The 20508-nt window shown below is 43.1% G+C and overlaps 1 protein-coding gene across 2 annotated transcripts in view; it reads left to right on the forward strand.

The window, feature by feature from the left end:
- Positions 1–594: 594 nt before the first annotated feature.
- The window catches only part of TMEM117 (transmembrane protein 117), a 372578-nt gene continuing 352664 nt past the window's right edge, over positions 595–20508 (forward strand). Inside the window, exons 1-2 of one of the 2 annotated variants that reach the window (XM_006126495.4) lie at positions 595–1081; positions 3403–3707. In XM_006126495.4, coding sequence (XP_006126557.3) covers positions 771–1081; positions 3403–3707 — 616 coding nt within the window. In that variant the 5' untranslated portion in view covers positions 595–770. Of the gene's footprint in view, positions 1082–3402; positions 3708–20508 lie in introns of those variants that run through there. The other variant, XM_075930343.1, reaches the window with a different exon arrangement.

The following is a 20508-nucleotide window of genomic DNA, read 5'->3' on the forward strand; positions in this document are numbered from 1 at the left end:
ATAAGCAATAAAGAAGAGCCTGGACAACCTCAGCCAGCCACACAGCTGTTCAGCTAGATTTCAGCAAATAATACATTAATAATGGGTGTGCACTACTGCTTCTCACTTAAAGCATGACTTTGATTCATAGCCACAGTGACCTTATCCCTTTCTTGTTTACAACCTGTCCCCCATAGATCTGCTGTGCAGGCCCTCTTTCCAAACCTGCAGAGCCTGCTGAGTCCTCTTGAAAGGAGCCTCCACTGTTACTAGCCCCATATTTTAAACTGCTTTGGGGCCTTGCAGAGATGCCTCAGAATTTGCCCCAACAGGGGTTAATTCATCCCTTTGTAACAGTTCATACAAGATTCAGGGACCAGAGCTGGGTGATGGGAAGCCTTTCCATGTGGATAGAGCAGCCAGTCCCTCTCCCCTTACAACTGCTTTTGAAACAAAATAAGGGACTATATAGCATTTTAAAGACTAACAAGATGGTTTATTAGATGATGAGCTTTAGTGGGCCAGACCCACTTCCTCAGATCAAATAGTGGAAGAGAATTGGCACCCTGGCTGTGATTCCCAGTTCCAGCATCGGCCTGGGAGACCAGGGGGCACCCGGTGTGTAGGAGAGCAAAGGCAGCGCCCGCACTACAGAGCTGCAGGCTGCGTTTGCACAGGTGGCGCCTGGCTACAGACCCGCAGAGCAGGAACCCCGGCGGGGCACCCACGCGTGTTTTCCGCTCCGGGCGCCCCGTTCCTTCAGGCCAGAGCAGCCGGGGGGGGCGGGTAATATGCAGCGGCTCGCCCCGAGCGGCGGAAATGAGATTCCCTCCGCATCCCTGCTAGTGTGCGCGGTTCCCGCCCAGCCCTCGGCCCGCGGCGCCGCCGCCCAGCTCCTGCCCTGGCGCGGGGATTCCAACTGCGGCAGGTCCCAGGCTGGGCGCGCTGCGCAGGCTGCCGCTAAGGAGGGAGGCCCTGTAAGGTCGGCGCAGCAGCAGGAGGACGCGGGCCAGCCCTCTGCAGCAGCTGCCAGTGCCCTGGCGGAGCCGGAGCCGGAGCCTGGCTCGAGTAGCAATTTCCCCTTGGAGCAAAAGGTGGCTTGGTGAGTAAACTGCGTCTGTGTTTGCGTGCAACAGCCCAGCTCCCCCCTCCCCCTTCTTGTGCTGAGGGAGTTCCGCCTGCCCCCGGGGGCGGCCGTGACCGCAGGGTAACGGGACTGAGTCTTCCCCGTGGGAAGGGGCTGGTGCAGTGAGCATCGTGACGCCCCAACGCGCGAGAGGGCAGCTCCTCTTCTGCCAGCATGTGGGCAGGAATTGTCCCCCCGCGGGTGGGGGTGGATTCCGGGAGCAGGTCCTGTTTTTCCTCTTAAAACCGATGGTCTCTGACGAGCTCCACTTAGTGCTAACAAAATAATTCTAAAAAGCAAACTCCGTGCATTGCCCGGGAAATAAAACAGGCTCAATAAACATGTTGAGCCCACACCTGTTTTTAGATCGGCTCCACATTTCCAAACCGTTGCTGGATGCAAAGAGGACTCGTCTGTTTATTTGCTAACCTAGTGCAACTAGTTAACGCATTGGTTCTGTTGTTACCAAATAATATCCACTAGGATATGTCTTTTGCTCACTATGTGGTACCTCTAAGTTAACCTTTTGGCTAAAAGATTCGTGGATGCATTTTTGTCTTGTGTTTGCTAGCCATCTCTTAAATTTAAGATTTCCAATTTAATAGAATATTTACAACTTTTCTTCACAGCTAAGGGTAGCACAAAAATGACAGGAATGCATTGACTTTGTAGTGGAAGGCATTTTTGTTTTTTTTTTCAATCTGTGACCTTGCTAATGGTCTGTCTATGTCCTTAGATTGTTTGAGTAACAACTTCTCACTTCAAGTCACTTTCTTCAATTCATAATGTTATTTCAAATATGACATACTTGCTCCTACTGGCTAATCAACTTTTAAACATGCTAATATATTATGTGCTTTCTCTGATATAATTTTTGTTTTATATGAAGTTTGACATTGTTGCCCTGACCCATAAATGCATCTGTTCTTTTAAATGTTTACTGAATATTGGAATCTGACAATAAGAAAAATCAGATTTTTAAAGTTCCTACACAAAGAGCTATATACTTATCTTATGTTTTTAATTGAACCAAGTATTATTCCATAAACATTTTCAGGAAGCATCTTATTTTTTTCTAGTTTGTATAATACTGACAAAAACTGTATTGTTCAGTTGTGTATGCTATATTTTTAGATGATCACTCTGTAAAAGGAATTGTTGGATTAGTTCTCCTCTCCAGTACCCTGTCCACCCCAGTCTGGATGCTTTGACTGACTGTAGTACTCTATAGCACTCCTGGCTTGGTGTATGGATGAATACACAATGAACCAATACTATGAAATGGTTTGTTTATTATGAACAGAGAGACAAATATGTAGATGGAGAGTTCTGACAGAGACCACATGGCAAAAAAATATAAATGTGTGCTCTAATAACTAACAGCATTTCAAAATCAGAATTGTTCTTGTATTCAAACAAAAGTGTTTTGAAGTGCAGGAACTGGGCATGCCCTGCTTATAAGGTTGCATTTCATTATGGTCTTTATCCCAAACCAATTGAACTTAGTAGGAAGACACTCATGATATCAATGGGTCATGCCCTTCAAAGATTAACTCTGGGATTTGTCCATTACTCCATGTGTAGTAATCTCTAATGCTGTTATTGGGAGACTCCTAAATCTTGCACGTGATGAAAGAATGGACTATGTGGCTTTCATGGGGACTTAGTTCAAGTTCTTTTCAAAAGGCGATGGAGTGGATTTACTAGTAGGCCTGAGATCTGTATGTATGTGTTCAGGAGTGTTGGAACAATTTTTAAAATGGGGATACTGAGACCCATTTAACCAAACTGAATAAATTCTGTATATAACAGAAATCACCTCAAGCCAGGTGGTGTAGAAGCACTCTTAGGTCCAGCACCTATGTATGTGTGTCAGAGAAGAGCTAGAATGTGGGAAGAAAGGTTTGGAATCAAAATTTGTGGAGATTTTTTTATATATTTTTGAGTGCATAAGTCAAGAAGTGTGAATTTCAGGTGTCATATAACATGTTTTGTGCTGACCTATATTCATATGCCACATTAATGTTGATGTATGTCTACTTTAAAAGAACGTAGACATTTTAAAAATAAAAATGATGTGCTAAAATTTATAGTATAGCATGGCTTTATGGAAATTAGCAGGAAGTCTTAATTTTTCTTTGCCTTGATACACTTTTGATTGGAACTTTTTATCACTGGATCAGTCAGGAATATCAAAAGTAAATCACTAAAATTTAGCTTTTGAAATGTCTAGGCTGCTTCTGAATTCCATGGTGATTGGTTGTGTGACAATGTACTGATATATCTTTTATATACAGGAAAACAACTGCACTGAAATATTTAAGAATGTGTAAGGACTTCCGCTACTACTTCCAGCACCCGTGGTCTCGCCTAATTGTGGCTTATTTGGTGATCTTCTTTAACTTCTTAATATTTGCTGAGGATCCAGTATCTCACAGTCAGACAGAAGCCAATGTTATTGTTGTTGGCAACTGCTTTTCCTTTGTAACAAATAAATACCCTGGAGAAGGAAGCTGGAGGTTTCTGAAGGTGCTTCTATGGCTACTTGCCATTCTCACAGGACTGATAGCTGGAAAATTCCTCTTCCATCAGCGTTTATTTGGTAAGTTCTATAACACATTAAATAACTTCACATTGTTAACATTAGTTAGTAGTTACCTCTTTTTTAAAACTTTGTATTCATTGTAATGTTTAAAGCTTTGCAATAAAAACTCTAAAACAAAGATACACTATAGCATAAACTTAAAAAACCAATAAAAGGTCTGGTAGCACTTTATAGACTAACAAAACATGTAGATGGTATCATGAGCTTTTGTGGGCACAGCCCACTTCTTCAGATGACTGTAGCATGTGGTATAACAAAGATTACATTCTTGTGACACAGAGGCCCATTGGTGGTGTCAGCAATTCCTAACAGGCTTCACAGCTCACTTCAAGTAAAACACCACTTTCATAGTATGGATCCATAAAGAATATTATGTAAGGTATCTAGTACAAGCATATGTCATACTGATCTTTATCATTGTTGTGAGATGTATGGATAGATGATATTTGAGAAGTTGTGTGTCCTGGTAAAATATATCCTGGTATGAATCACCAACACAGAGAGGTTTCAGATCAGGAGTGTTTGTTCATCTAGCAAGTTGAGATGTACATTGAGCATTGTATATTGTTTCACAATGGGGCTCTCTCCCATCACTAGCTTGAAATGGATGCTAATAAAAAAAGAGGGAGACATGGGAAGTAGGGATGTAAAATCCCATTTAACTGGTTAACCAGTTAAGGCAGGATGCTCCAGCCAAGCTGGGCTGGAGCACCCCTTCGCCCGCTATGGACAGGCTGCAGTAACCCCCCCATTGCAGACAGCTAATCAGGCCACACTAGTTAATCAGAAATGGTAAGTATCACCTCTTACGGGTGATGCTTACAGGTTAATGCAGACAGCTAATCAGGCCACACTAGTTAATCAGAAATGGTAAGTATCACCTCTTATGGGTGATGCTTACAGGTTAATCAGTTAATCTTTCTTGTTCTTAGTGGTAAGTCAACAGAAAAAATAAGCATCAGGGGAAGAGATTTTATCTGGGAGTGTGCTTCAAAGGTTTACTGCTCTAGAACAAGAACAAGGTGACAAGTAAAGCATTTTGTTGTCCTGCTCTTCAGGATGTAAATCAGGCAATGTGATTGCATCTGTGAGAAGAGGCTGTCAACCGGGCTTGTTGGAAAATTCTGCAAAAAATTGGCTTTGGGAGAAACTACTTTAGACAAGGATTTTAGCTGGTTAAAATCTAGTTTATGAGATGCATGGTATACTTTCTTGTTTTCTATATAATCTTTTCTGATCCCATTATCCTTAGTATTTCTTGAATTTTAATCTTTGATAATAAATTTATTATTTTCATTATAAATATGTAGTTCAGTGCTGTGATCCTATCCATGACTTGATCCTGAATTGTACCTGGCTGCCACGCTGTGTGCACACTGTTCTTTTGGGGACAGCTTACTGGTATTTTCTATGAACCTGCAGTGATAGGGGCTGGGTGGTACAGAGGGAATACTCAAAAGTTAATGTGAGCTGTTACTAGGCTGAACAGAAAAAGCCCTGTCTGTGGAAGCCTGGAAGACAAGGCTATCATTGCCAGAGGCTTGTTCAGTTCAGAGAGCTGAGCTGCAGCAGGCTCAGATGAGACTGCTTCACTCAGAGAGAAGAAAGGTGCTGGGGAAGTGCCTCACAACCCTGGGTAACCCTGGGGAGCATCACAAGACTTCATCAAGCACTTAAATGTATATCGCAGCTCTACAAGTGGGGCTGCAGTTTAGCCTGTCTTTCTCCATCCCATCTTTTACTTCATCTACATTTTTCATCGCTTCTATTTCTGAGTTCTTACTACCACTTTTTCTTATCTCTTCTCCTCCTCCACCTCTCTCACACACTAATTTTTGTTCCCTTTTTTGGGGTTTTTTTTGGTATTCGTTCCCTCCCCCACCTTTACTACCAAGTTCTGTTTGCCAAGGGAACCATGAGCTGTTGTCTTTGCAGTCTGTCCATACCTTCTGCAGCAAGTATGAAGCTGAATGACCTTAATGAGTGCGTTTCCCTGTGTAAGATCTTGGCTCAGGAAGAAGCTGCAAAGTGAAATTGAGAGTGACTAGTCAGTTTCTCTGTGCAGCTGAGTTCAATTCAGATGGAGGGGAGAGAGAGAGAAGAGGGCTTTTCTTTTCCCTCCACCTCTTTCTGGTCAAGTCCACATCTTGTTAATTTCACTTTGTTGCTTGTCTTACAGGTGGAGTTAGGCAGGGAGAGAGTTAGAACAAAGTGTCCATCTGCATGGCCTACCATATATATCCACATTTGACACCAGTTCAACAAAGACTGATGGTATAGATTATAAATGCAGTGCTATTTGGTTGAAACATCCTAGGTTGCTACGCACAGTACAGGAGATGGGAGTAGAGTTTAGACATCATATTTTGGATAATTCATGGAGAGTTAAAGGGGTATATTCTCCCCTTGATGTGTTCTTATTAAAGTGTGTGAAATAATGGTAACGATTGGATATCTTGATTGTGAAGGGTATTTGTGAAATGCTTTACTACCTATTAACATGAAGTTCAGCCTTTGAACGAGAAGCTCTACAAGAGTTTCCCATTTTTTTTTTCAGATGACTTTACGGTAAAGCATATGATAATCTGTGTAAGGAATAAAATGACAATTTTTCTCCTGTTCAGTCAAACAAGTCCTTATTTCATTTGATGATCGTCTCCAAAGAAAACAGCCATTATCTAGCATTGGTTTTATTGCGTGTGGTAAGAGTAAATTAAACTTTAAAGGCACCTTTTGGCTGTTAACACCATTACATTCTTCTTGACTTATGCTTAAGTATCTTGGTATTTGGTGAATGACAGTATTTTTCTATGCATCTAATTTTTAATTTGAAATGGAAAGTTCATAAAGGAAAAACCCAGGAGAAGAGCGATTAAAAAATATGTACCTGTTGCTGAGAAGGGAACAAACAATGACAGTTACTCAAGGATGGGGAGACGACAGCTGCCTGCTGTGCACTTACTCTAGGGATTCCCTCAAGCTTGATCATTTGTTGTCTGCTTTGATTTAAAAAAAAGCAGAAACAACTTACAAACTATCCCATTAAATGGCATTCTGTATGTAAAAATCACATTTTGCCCCAAAGTAATCTGAATTAACTCTTGTACATTAAATTCTTTTGGCTATAGTATTGTTCTAAAGGCAACACAACATCCAGCAGTATGAACAATGTATGTATTATTAAAGTTTGGCTTAACTTTATCAGATCACATGCTGGAATTATTGCATCTTGTAAGGACAAGTCATGGAGTCTTAACTTGTGCCAGATCTCTCCCACTAATTCCAAGTGTGGTCTCTAGTATAATGTGTGACAGAACAACTACATAAACATGACCCAACAAATGAACTTAGAGCATCTTCCATTTAGTAGATTCTACCTCTGAGAAGGAGACCCTGTACTAAAAATGAGAAATACATCTGAAATGGGCAATATCTGTCAAAAAAGGAGAAATATTTTCATCCCCTCATATGTATGTTGTGGTGACCTTTGTCATAATTCTCATCTCATGCATGCTCACTAACATTATATAGAAATATTCACCATCTAACAAACCTATCCACATGCATATTTATTTATTAGCTTAGCCAGAACCATAAAAGACAGATTAAAAACTGATTAAAATTGGTTGTTACAGAGACTGAGTTCAGCTTAGTGGCTAGCCAGTGTGCCTAGAGCTTTATGCTTATTTTAGCTCCTTTCTAAATAGAGTTGAGAGAGGGTAAATGCTGAGTATTTTAGGTGCAGGCAGCTATCTCTTATTTAAAACAGGAGGCACCATCATACTGCAATTATTTCCTTCAGGCAAGCAAATACTGAGTTTTTTATTAGCTCCTACCCTACAATATATAGATATGAAATACAATGATGCATTTGAATTTGAACATTGGAATGAATGCCAAATACAACCTTATTTTAGGAATTGTATTTGCCTATGGTCCTATGACGACAGTTGCACTTCAAAATAGACAAATATGTGTTCACGAGTTCACCTGTCCTGTGGTTACTAATTTAGACAAAACTCCCATTGAGTCAAGGCTTTCCAGTAGCAAGACCTATTGTGTGCAGATATCAGATTTTAAGTATTTTGCATTTATATAGTTCCTCTTTATCCTGGAGAGCCCAAAGTGCTTTGCAAACTATATAAACATATATAGCAGTCTACCATTGAAATGTATCCACCTCTGCATAAAATAGGGCATCTTTTATGCAACAATTTAGGAAATGACATTATAATAGTCAGATTGCAGAGGGAAGTTAGCTAGACAAAAATGAATTTCGGCCAAGGCAGCAAGGCCCTGAAAGTTAACAAGTCTACTTTTGGAAGAAATTTAGATCTTTAGGCAGCTCAACATAAGTTTTCTTTATCACATGGCAAGAGTTCATGAAATATGCCACCTTGATGAGTGAGCATTTTGAAATATCAAGGTGTTAACATAAAAGTTGATAGGCAAAGCATGTTCTTCATTTGCTGTCAGCAGTATATGAGATATTACAAGTAGATTTGCAGCTGTAAATAGCCAGAAACTACTTTGCAGATATTTGATTTCTACTTGATGACTCTTGGAAAATAAGAACTGACACATCTGGTAATGAATATGTAAAAGATACTGTACTCAGTAGCCCACTCAGTATAAATGCCAGTGGCAATCACCAAGTTAATGTCATAGATGGCATTCAATTCAAGGTCTAGCTCACTGCTTCACCACAAATGTTCCTCTTTAAGTGTGTTTCTCAGCATTAGATGAAATAAAATTAGTTTTCTCCTTCACGGTCAATAGGCCCAATCCATGAACTAACTAAAAATATTTCTCCTTCCCTTCCATCACACAAGTGAATATGAGTGTGGGTTTACAAAAGTAAATCAAAATACTTGAAAAAACTGACAATCAGTCACTGCTCATGAATGAAGGTTGGTCAGTTTCCAGCATTTACTGATAGTCAATATCAAATGTTGGCTTGAAATAATCTGGGCACCATTCTTACCTGAGAAAGTCCTTCTAGTAGATATAGTGTACTTAGATTTCCAGAAAGCCTTTGATGAGGTTCCTCACCAAAGGCTTTTAAATAAAGTAAGTTGTCATGGAATAAGAGGGAAGGTCCACTTATGGATTGATAACTGGTTAAAGACAGGAAACAAAGGGCAGGAATAAATGGCAAGTTTTCAGAATGGAGAGGGGTAACTAGTGGGATCCCCCCAACGATCCTCACTGGGACCAATTCTTTTCAACCTATTTATAAATTATCTGAATTTCAGCCAAGGCATCAATGCCCTGAAAAGTTAACAAGTCTACTTTTAGTGAGGTGACAAAATGTGCAGATTATACTAAACTGCTCAAGATAGTTAAGAACGAAGCAGACTGTGAAGAGTAGGGGTGAGCAATAATTTTTGACCTGGGGCCATTTCAGAAATTTTTGAATTATTGACTGGGGCCTCATGCAGAAGGGCTGGGGCCAGGACACTTCCATGTTTCCCCACCCGCGGACCCTGATAGGTCTGAGGGTGGCAGAGTGCATGAAGTCTTTGCCCCCGCCACCCCTCCCCCAGCTGGTGGTTCTGAACAGCTGGTGGTTCCCCTAAGTTCCCATGTCTGATGGTGGGAGAAGATTTCGCATGCTCTCCTCTGCCCTCAGCCAGTCGGGTGGGGGGGAGCATGCAAAGTGTCCTCCCACCCTGCCCCCATCCTGCAAGGAATACACGGCGCTTAGAAGCGCCACAACCCTTGCAGGGTGGGAGGAGACGTCACACGCTCCCTTGCCCCCAGGCTAATCAGAGCTTGGGGGCAGGAGAAGCGTGTGAAGTCTGCTCCCGCGCTGCCCCTTTTCTGATTGGCTTGGGCGCGGGGAAGCACAAAGTCTCTTGCTTCCTCCCTCGGGCATGCGGTGCTTAGAGTCAACCACCAGGTCAACCCACCTGGTGGGCTGAATTCAGTTCACTGAGGCCCTTTTGCCCACCCCGGTGAAAAGCTTCAAAAAGATCTCACACAACTAAGTGATTGGGCAACAAAATGGCAAATGAAGTGTAATGTTGGTAAATGTAAAGTAATGCATATTGGAAAAAATAACCCCAACTATACATACAATATGATGGGGACTAATTTAACTATAACTACGCAAGAAAGAGATCTTGGAGTCATTGTGGATAGTTCTCTGAAGATATCAACTCAATGTGCAGTGGCAAGCAGAATGTTAGGAATCATTTAAAAAGGAATAGAGAATAAGACAGAGAACATCTTATTGCTGCTATATAAAACCATGGTACGCCCACATCTTGAAAACTGCATACAGATGTGGTCTCCTCATCTCAAAAAAGATATCTTGGCATTGGAAAAGGTTCAGAGAAGGCAACAAAAATGATTAGGGGTATGGAACAGGTCCCATATCAAGAGAGATTAAAAAGACTGGGACTTTTCATCTTAGAAAAGAGGAGACTAAGAGGGGGATATGATAGAGGTCTATAAAATCATGATTGCTGTGGAAAAAGTGAATAAGGAAAAGTTATTTACTTGTTCCCATAATGTAAGAACTAGGGGTCACCAAATGAAATGAATGGAAAGCAGGTTTAAAACACACAGAGCACAGTTGGCCTGTGGAACTCTTTGCTAGAGGAGGTTGTGAAGACCAGGACTTTAACAGGGTTCAAGAAAGAGCGACATAGATTCATGGAGGTTAGGTCCATCAATGGCTATTAGCCAGAATGGGGAGGAATGGTGTCCCTAGCCTTTGTCAGAGGCTGAGAATGGGTGACAGGAGAGAGATCTGGTGATCATTCCCTGTTCTATTCTATCCCTCTGGTGCAACTGACTTCGGCTGCTGTTGGCAGTCAGGATACTGGGCTGGATGGACCTTTGGTCTGATCCAGTATGGCCATTCTTATGTTTTTGCTCTAGTTATAAATAGAAAGGAAGCAGGTTTCCTAACTCTTTTTTTTCTTTTTTCTTTTCCATTTAGAAAGGCAAAGTGACATTTTTACCTTCCTTTTTTAGGGCTTGAGCCACAGCCTCCAGTGAGTTTTAGGATATATCTACACTATGCTGTCATTATAGTGTTGTGTGTAAAGTAACTTGCCTTTAAACAAAGTGAAAGCTGTGTTGCTAATTCTCATGGCATTGTTGTGAGTCTCATGGTAATTATTGTTTCTTTTAAAACCCCAGCTCCTGGAATCAAGGGACTACGTGATGATTTCAGCCTCCATTCCTAAAGAAAAATGAAGTTTCTAGTCCTCATGGTTGTTGTCAGGGCTGTTCCCTATCTGACTCTCAGAGTGCAGAAGGTGAGGAGGGCCTGCAAGAGAGCTTCAAAACCATGCCTCTACAGGCACTGGTTACAAAAACTTCCCCCCAGAATCACAATGCACAAATTCTGGGGAATCACTGCTACCAACAAGTGATTTTTTTATCCCTAAAAATCAGAGGTGAACACTTGAAACCACCCCCGAGGGTACCCCCAAGCTCTTTTGCCCAAAGATCTTGAAAAAATAAAAGAGAAAAATAAGCTGCAGTCTCTAGTAGCTGACCCCCTCAGTCTGAGGCATGCAGATACACACAGACTAACAGATCTTCCAGATACCTTCCAGGACACAAGAATCAAATATCATCTTTAAAAAAGTGATTTTTATTACAAAACAAAAGATACACTTGAGGAAGCACACTTGATTGCTAGATGTTACACAGCATCTAAGGAAAACATTAAAACACAGAGAAAAGTCTCTGGGCACAATGCAAAGTAGTAAATGGGGAGAGGGAGGCATAGAATCACGCAGAGCAGTTCAAACCAAACCACAAAATAAAAGAAAATTACCCTGAACATGACTAGATTCACTTTTCTTTTTACTTACTTACAATTTTCTCTTTGTTCCGTCCACTCCCATGCCCCAAATTCCTTGGAGACATAGTAGTCCTACCTGGGTTTAAATAATTCTGTGTCTCTCAACTCCTGGTTTATCTCTCCCACACAAAGAAAGCAGGCAGGGGACCTATATCCAATTCAAATTTCAACACTCTATCTCAATTGGTTCTCCAGGCACTTGGCTAACACCTTTGCTAGCTCCCTGAGTTTAACCCCTTTGTCACTGGGTGCTGGTCAGCACTCCTGTTTATTACAGTTGAGGTGAAAGCTACAAAATGAGATCCTAGCATAAAGGCTCAAAAGCAGAAGGGAAATAAAAACACTAAAGCTGTTATTTGCACATAATCTCATGAGTTTAAAGGCAATCTTATGATTTTTGAACATTTGGGGTTGGCAATACTGTGGAAGTGACTTGAAAGTGTCAGTTAAACATCTATTTAAAGCCAGTTTCTAATTAATTTTTGCAGTGGGATAGCACCCCAAGAGCCTAAGTCAGGTACACTTCCTTGTTAGGTCTGTTAGTTGAGTGGTGATTTGACTGTAGTGGGATACAAATCACCAGCAATATCCTGCCAACCCTAGGAATGATTGTACCTGTTTTTGTTTTTTTTAATTTAGGGACAGCCACATGATTGCTTTTGATATATTTGGTATTAAAAGAGAACAAAAGGACCTGAGTCTTCCCTGTCAAAAGCCACCTGCGGACGTGTTCCTTGGATGCATCAGAGCTTTTCTGGGATACTGGAGTCTAGTCTTAGCTAGTGATTGTGGATTATAATTTAGCCAAAACTGAATGGATGAAGTTCTGTGTCCTGCAATGTATAGGAGGCCAGACCAGATGATCGTGATGATCCCTTCTACCCTTAAAGTCTGAGTCTATGAGACGTCTTTTGGCTTGTTCTTGGTCTCTTGACTGCCACTGCTCTGACTACTAGGCACGACTGCTCAAGCTTTGAGTCCGAGGGCTTTGTTTGGGGAGATGCTGTTGTTATGCCAACAGAAATACTTCTGCATGTATTGGCTGCATCTAACTAGGGGGCTATGCTGTCAATAGCCATATCAACATAGACTATGTAGTGTAAAACACACCAGCTTTCATGTAAAAAATGTTTCAAGTCCTCAGGTTTGCAGGGAAAAAACTGAAAATATGACCTGAGTGTATCCCCAAGGTTCAAAAAGCAAAGGCACATAGAAGGCCCACAATCTTTCTCTCCATTATTTTAAGCCCGTCTCATCATTTTTTTTATTTGGCTCATGGTGGTAATGCGTCTGAGGTAGGCTGTCCTCCCAAAACAAAGAATTTTGCACTGATGTAGCATCTATAAGAGGCTAAGTTTCAATTCTGCTGTTCCAGGAAATTAGGGAGGAGGCAGCAGCTGGCAGGAGACTATAGAGATAGTAGAAGATTATATAAATTCATATATTTTAACTATAGTTATGTGTATTTTGGAACTAGATAGTAACTTTTAGGCCACTTCTGGCATGTAGATATAAGTAGCATGTAGACACAATACTTTTGTTCCTGGATTACAAGTTTCTTTACTGGTCAGTGTGCCCAGATTTTGTAGTGCTTAGAGGAGAGTGTTGCTAATGAGCAGTTTGTTTTACTTAGCCTAAAGGGAGTTGCTATAGGAACTGCTTTACTGTGTGTGGTGCAGTTTCTGGTATAGGTGCTGGAACTAGGGGTGCTTAGAGTGTATTTAACCCCTGGCTTAAAATGATTTCCAGCATATACAGAGTTTACAGTTTTGTTCAGTGGCTCTTAGCATCCCCACTATACAAATTGTTCCTGCACCGTTGGTTCCTGGTGTGTCGGGTGGTTTGGGTTGGGGCTCTCACCTGGCTATTCTCTGTTGTACGTGCACAGATGTTTCATGGCATTGACTGAAGTTCTGCTTGGGCATATTTAGTCACTTTAATAGTCATGAAAATTTCCTAGTTCCCTGCAAGCTGTTGTGCTCCGCACCTCTGGGAACCAGGTGCCTTCATGTGAATTTAGCTGCCTAATTTAGGAACATCTGATTTGCCAGTTTGGATCAGACTAGAGTCCATCTAGCCATTCTCCTGACCCTAACAATGGCCAGCACCAGCTGCTGTAGAGGAAGGTGCAAAAAATATGGCAGTGGACAAATGTGGAATAGCCTGTTCACAGGGAACATTCTTCCTGACCTCAGGCAGTCAGAGTTCAGATTATGTCTTAAAGCCTGAGGGTTTCTTTCCCTTCTAAATTTCTGGTTGATTTTTTTAATCCTTACTTGTGTCTCCTTGGGAATAGAACTTTCTCCGTATAAAGGTTGAATCCTTTTTTGAATGTTGCTAAGATCTGTGTCTCAATGATACATGAGTTCCACAAGACCATTGTGATAGGTGGGGAAAAAAGGGATTTTTTTAACCAGTTTTAAATCAGCTGCCATTCCAAGTCCTTAAATATTTCCTTGCCCTTGAATTATGGCAAAGGGCAAAAAGATGTTCCTGATTCTCTTCTCTAGCTCAGTGGTTCCCAACCCCTTTTTTATACTGCAGACCAGCAAACCCAATCACAAACTTTTTGCAGACTGGTAATATTTTATTTGCATATGTTCATATTCATTATGCAAATAATGAATATGCAAATATACAGTTAACTGTCTGCCAATCAGCTCACCCGCTGACCTCATCTTGTCACTACACATTCCTCTGCTTCCGACCCTGGAACCTCCAGACCCCGGCCAGCCAACCCTGATACTCTGTGTCTCTGTATTATTAAACCTGCCAAACCTATCATCTGATATCCTCTATAATTATCCCACTAACCCCATTACCTCACAGGTCTGTCTTGCCAAGCCTGTCAGGCCAGTGCCCACCATCTCCTGCTTCCCAACAGTCTCTCTGCCAACTTCCTTTTGTCAACCACCTCCATCTTGTCTGGAGCCTGTTCTGCATCCTCTGTCACTACCATCCTTGGCACACTGTGTCCCAGCGACCCCTGACTTAAATTGACAACCTCCCATTTCCCCAGAACCTGCCCTACCACTCCCCGTGCTCCCTGATCCTGCCCCATTACCCCCAGTGCCTCTTGGTCCACAAACTCCATGACTGCTTATTGTGTCAAACACTGATCCCGCCCCACTGACCTTGCAACTGCCTGTTCTACAAGCTCTCAGCCCCCCCCAACTCTGTTCAGACACTTTCAGATCTGCTTCCCTCTGAGACAGAAGCACAAGCTGCGCTGCACCTGGCTCCATAACCACTGACCCACTGCAACCCACCCCCTCTTGTCTTTTGACCTCAGACCCCTACCCTTATTCAGCTCCAGTCCTCCCCCCTCACCTCCTAGCCCCAACCCAGCCCCTTGCTCCCACTGCCTAACACCCTTTGACCCTCACCCTTATGCCCCGTGCCCTTTGACCCTTTAATCTCTGATCCCTGCAGCCTATGCCAACACCTGCGTGGCCTGAGACCCCACCATGCCCTCACTCAACACCTCTTTGCCCTTTGACCCAACCCCCATGTTCCCCAGAGCAAGGCTGCCCCCAGGGAGTGTGGCCTTTACTGCCACACAGGCAGCAGAGTGGCCATTGTTGGCACACGCGCCCTCTCCCTCCCCAAGCATATCTCACACCCGCATGGGTAGGGGCTGGGGGTAAGTGTAGAGCCCTGTCCGGGCCACCATTTTACCCGGGTGGGAGGTTACGGGGGGGAGGAAGCAGGGAGGTGCCTCCTGCTCTGCGTCCTCTTACCGCCACCTCAGCCCCATTGCTGCTGCTGGGCAAAATCAGCTGCCATGGCTGCCAGAGCTGAAGCTGGCTGCTGTGCGGTGGCTCAGGAGGCCAAGGTGAGCTTCAGCCCCCAGAGCCGCCAGAAACATCCGGCTTTAGTTCTGGAAGCCGCTGTGGCCCAGCAGCCAGCGGACTGGCAGTTGGGAACCACTGCTCTAGATCATCTGTTATTTAGTGTAAGAAAGGGGTAAGCAGTGAGGTAGTAAAGTTTACAGATGATACAAAACTGTTTAGGATAGTCAAGACAGAAGCAGACTGTGAGAGACTCCAAGAAGATCTCACCAAACTGAGTGATTGGGCAACAAAATGGCAAATGAAATTTCATGTGGATAAGTGTAAAGTAATGCACATCGGGGAAAAATAACCCCAACTATACGTACAGTATGATGGGAGCTAATTTGGCTATGACAAATCAGGAAAGAGATCTTGGAGTTATCGTGGACAGTTCTCTGAAAACTTCCACGCAGTGTGCAGCGGCGGTCAAAAAGGCAAATAGGATGCTAGGAATTATTAAGAAAGGGATAGAAAATAAGACCCAGAATATCTTACTGCCCCTGTGTAAAACTATGATATGCCCACATCTTGAATACTGTGTACAGATGTGGTCTCCTCACCTCAAAAAAGATATTTTGGCCTTGGAAAGGATTCAGAAAAGGGCAACTAAAATGATTAGGGGTTTGGAACGGGTCCCATATGAGGAGAGGTTAAAGCGACTGGGACTTTTCAGTTTAGAAAAGAGGAGACTGAGGGGGGATATGATAGAGGTCTATAAAAACATGAGTGGTGTGGAGAGGGCCGATAAAAGTTATTTATTAGTTCCCTAAATAGAAGAACTAGAGGACACCAAATGAAATTAATGGGTAGCAGGTTTAAAACTAATAAAAGAAAGTTCTTCTTCACACAGCATGTAGTCAACCTGTGGAACTCCTTGCCAGAGGAGGCTGTGAAGGCTAGGACTATAATAGAGTTTAAAGAGAAGCTAGATAATTTCATGGAGGTTAGGTCCATAAAAGGCTATTAACCAGGGGATAAAATGGTGTCCTTGGCCTCTGTTTGTCAGAGGCTGGAAAGGGATGGCAGGAGACAAATTGCTTGATCATTGTCTTTGGTCTGCCCTCTCAGGGGCACCTGGTGCTGACCACTGTCGGTAGACAGGATACTGGGCTAGATGGACCTTTGGTCTGCCCCAGTACGGCCGTTCTTATGTTCTTATGTCCTCATGTAGTGTGCTATTAAGATGTCCCTTCTTCTTTGTCAACTACTTGCTACAGAAAAAGACCTGGACTCAGTTCAGTGCTGGGACAGAGATTTGGGGTGCAGGGTGAGGGCTGTGGCTGGTGTATGGGCTTTGGGGTGGGACTAGAGATGAGGAGTTCTGTATGCAGGCTGCCCTGGGGAGAGAGAAGTGTCACCAGCCTTCTCTCACCATGGTAGGTTGGCACCAGGTGAGAAGCATCTCTCCATGGTCCCCCGCAGCTCCAGCAGACACAGAGAGGAAGGAGTGCCTGTCCCCCAGCCAGGGCAAGTCCCGGCTTGGCTGGGTGGGATTCGTGGAAGGGCAGCAGCTCTGGGGCAGATCTTGGTAGGGCACTATGTCTGGGAGGGAGGTACCCCCGGGCCCTACCACCAAGCTACCACAGCCAGGGCGGCAGAAACGGCCCGGCCCCTTCACCAGCCCCATCATGGATCAGCTGTGGTGGTTGTGTGGGGAGCGGCCTTTCCCCAGCCCTTGCATGGAACTGCCACAGGCGGGGGAAAGAGAAGCTCTCTCCCCGACCCCAACACGGACCTGCCGCAGTATGTGGAGGGGAATGGTGCCCGCTCTGAGCCCTTGCATGGGGCTAGTTGGGGAGTGGCCATGCAGCTTAGACAGAACTTAGCTGCCTACCCCAATTACCTTTGAATATAGGATGCTTTCTTAAATACCTGTCCTCAGCAGGCTTTCAGGGGCTCATTTTAATGCTGCACAACTATCACCTTCCACCTCAGGCAACTGCATTTCATTAGAAGATAAAATGGTTCCTTTTTCACGAATCTGATTCAAACCCAGTGAAGTCAATGAAGTTGACACAAAGACTCCCATCCAGTGCTGGTTCAGATCCTTTAGTCATTATGATGATTGATGATGATGAGTAGACTGGATCAAACCTTTCCTAGAGGTATCAGAAGGGCCTACTACAAAGGTTAATACAGGTTGACATTCCGTAATCCAAACTTTCGTAATCCAGCAACACACCTGGTCTGGCCTCATCGGGGTGACCCTGTAGGGCCAGGAGCATTGCCAGACTGGGGCAGGCAGAGCAAAGAGTCCCAGGCTGCAACGGAGCTGCTGCGGAGAGCCTCTGATGGCAGCAGGGCTGCTGGGCAGAGTGCAGAGGTCCCCCTCCCAGGCAGCAGCAAAGCCACTGGGCAAAATTGGAGCCCTGGGTGACAGCAGAGCTGTGGGAGAAGGGGAGCGGAGCCCACCCCCCCATGGGGAGAGCAGAGCCCCAGATGGCAGTGTGCCTGCCAGGGGGAAGAATGGAGACCGCGGTGCATTGACCTCTCCTGGTCCAGAAAATTTCCTGGTCTGGGACCTATCAGGTCCTGTTTAGCAGCCTTTGGAAGATTCCTTGCTTATGCATCGAGTGGATTTCAGGCCAGTGAGAAAAGCAAAGGATTCTGGAGTTTTGACACCTCCTATGAGGGGCTTCATTGTAAAACAGGAAAATGAATGTATAGAATTTTTTTAAACTATAAATTAGTTTAAATTTCAAAACAGCATGAAGTCCAAAAAATTAGAACTTCTTTGTTTAGAAAAATGCTGAAAAGTGATGATGGTGAGAGTGTCTTTCAATAATTTTGAAAAGATTTTTCCCTTTTTTTGTTTAAGCAGGAAATTTGTCACAATCATTCTTCTCCCACAAACTGTTTCAGTTTCAACAAATCAGCATTTTGCAATGAGAAAGTCTTTGACATGCCCACCTGGCTCTGAACACGAGGGTTAGCCCTAGTGATGCTGGGATGCTGCATGTGGCCAGAATACAGAAACTATCAGCTCAGCTGTGAGCTCCAAGGTGACCTCTGGCCCCTTGCTTAGTACAATCCAATTCAAAGACTAGAATGCTCACTTCAGACCAGAGGCAGCAAAATATACTGAAGACCAGGGGCAGGCAAAATACGCTGAAAACCAGAGGGCAGGAAGGTGGGCTCAGTGTCTTGATCAGCGCACTGGGTGACAACCCCAAGTGGACTTCTGTGATCCAACCCATCATAAAAGGTTTGCCAGATGCCATAGGCCAGACAGTTCTGTTGTACCCCTTTGGGCACTATGACCTAGCTGAATCCTAGAATAGTCATGGGTGTGCTGTATATATGGTGGTATAACAACAACTCCTATGATATGATAATAGATAGGTTCTAGGCATTGGTGGCTGGTGAACCCCCTCCCCTTCAGGAAGGCTAGCCTCATGACCCTGCATCCCCATATCAGGAACCCTGAGTCGTCCCAATGCCCCCTTACACAGGTAGAGAAGCCCCACTACAGCTTCAATCCTAAGCTGCCATCCTCTCCCTTTACCCCCCATGCTGCTGGAGGAGCCCCACCCCAGCTAGCCAACAGACCCAAGCCCTGGCCTGACTTTAGCCATCTGACCCCAACCCATGGCCATCCTGAGCTGTCGCAGCCAGCCACCTAACTCCAGTCCTGGGCCTGCTCCAGAGATGGCTGCATTCTAGTGCTAAGTAGAGTGAATTTCTCTGTAACCCTTACCTATCTCCTACCTTACAGGAGGGTTGAGAGATTTAACCAGCAAATGCCTCTGGTTCTCCATTGCCTATCTGCTTGGATACCACAGTTGATGGGAGTGGTATAATGGCCTAACTAAAAGAGAATTTCACCTTGCAGAGTCATTTAGACCTGTGCAAGCAAGACTCAGACTTGCCATTTGTAAAGGGCTTGAAATCCTTGTATGAAAATTTTAGAAGTGCAATGTAATGTTACCTTGCTATTTTTATGGCTCATTGTCAAATTTGTGAAAGCAGGTTTAAAATGCAAAAGTTGACAATGTTATTTAGATCCACCAGACAAAAATGTATTTGAAAAACAATTAAGGTCACTGAAGTGCATACACTGAAAAAAATCCAGAAAATACGTAGCTAAGCCATTCCCTGCCCACTGCAATATACAACCAGACTTTTACCTTTCCCATTATCCTACCCACATATATCACTTGCAATACACATACCTTCCTTTTGCCTTCACTTCCATACACGTGCAACCTCAAATTCCAGTCAAATGGAGTGATCAGAAATGGATGCCTTCTTAAGGTTCAGATTAAGTGTTGAACTGGTTTGAATTGTGTGGTGCAGATTTTTAGTTGGTTATTATTTTGTTTTATAAATATATTGAAAAGAATTGCTAGATACGTTTAACAAAGGTCATGGAGACAAAGAATAAAGCTAGCTGCTAACACCAATCTTTTTAAAGTCCCTCCCCATTCCCAACAAAAATCAATCTCTAAATAAAAAGTTTGGAGAAATATCTCCAAACACAGCAGCAGAAACATTTCATTTCTTATTTACTTGAGACACTAAGATCAAAGCCTGAAATTTGGAACAATCCAGTACTTGACAAGAAATTCTAGCTGCCCGTGGACAAATGATTAGAAAAAAATACTTTCCGAGCCTGCTGCTTTACATGACTTTTCAAATCAATGTGGTTGCATAGAAGTGAGAAGAGAATATTAGTGATAATTTGCAACGTTAACACACTGGAAAGTGTAACATCTTGAACATTTTTGAGGAATAGAAAGCAGATCTGACATTAATGTTCTCCAGTGTCTGATAGACTGTTAAGGACCATCTGTGATTTCTGAAATAAGTTCTGTGTATATTAGATTCAATTATATATAATTTTTTAAAAAGAGGTCACATTTTGGGACTAAAGTACCTAGATGTGTTGACTATTATTAACTAAGCATCTTTACTTAAATTATCTATTTTATCTTTCTTAGGCTCCAATTTAGGAAAACACCCCTATTTAGGAATAGCACTTAAGCTTGTGCTTCAATTCATTTAATCTATTCTGTCTAGTTATTTCTTTGATGAGCTTACTGTGAGAAGCTATCAAGTACAGAATCTTATATTTGAATAATAATAAATACCTAGTAGCCCTCATGCTTCCATGGATTTAGCCACTGAACTGTGGATTAAT

The sequence above is a fragment of the Pelodiscus sinensis genome, chromosome 1, assembly GCF_049634645.1.
Source record: "Pelodiscus sinensis isolate JC-2024 chromosome 1, ASM4963464v1, whole genome shotgun sequence".
NCBI classification, from domain to species: domain Eukaryota; kingdom Metazoa; phylum Chordata; order Testudines; family Trionychidae; genus Pelodiscus; species Pelodiscus sinensis.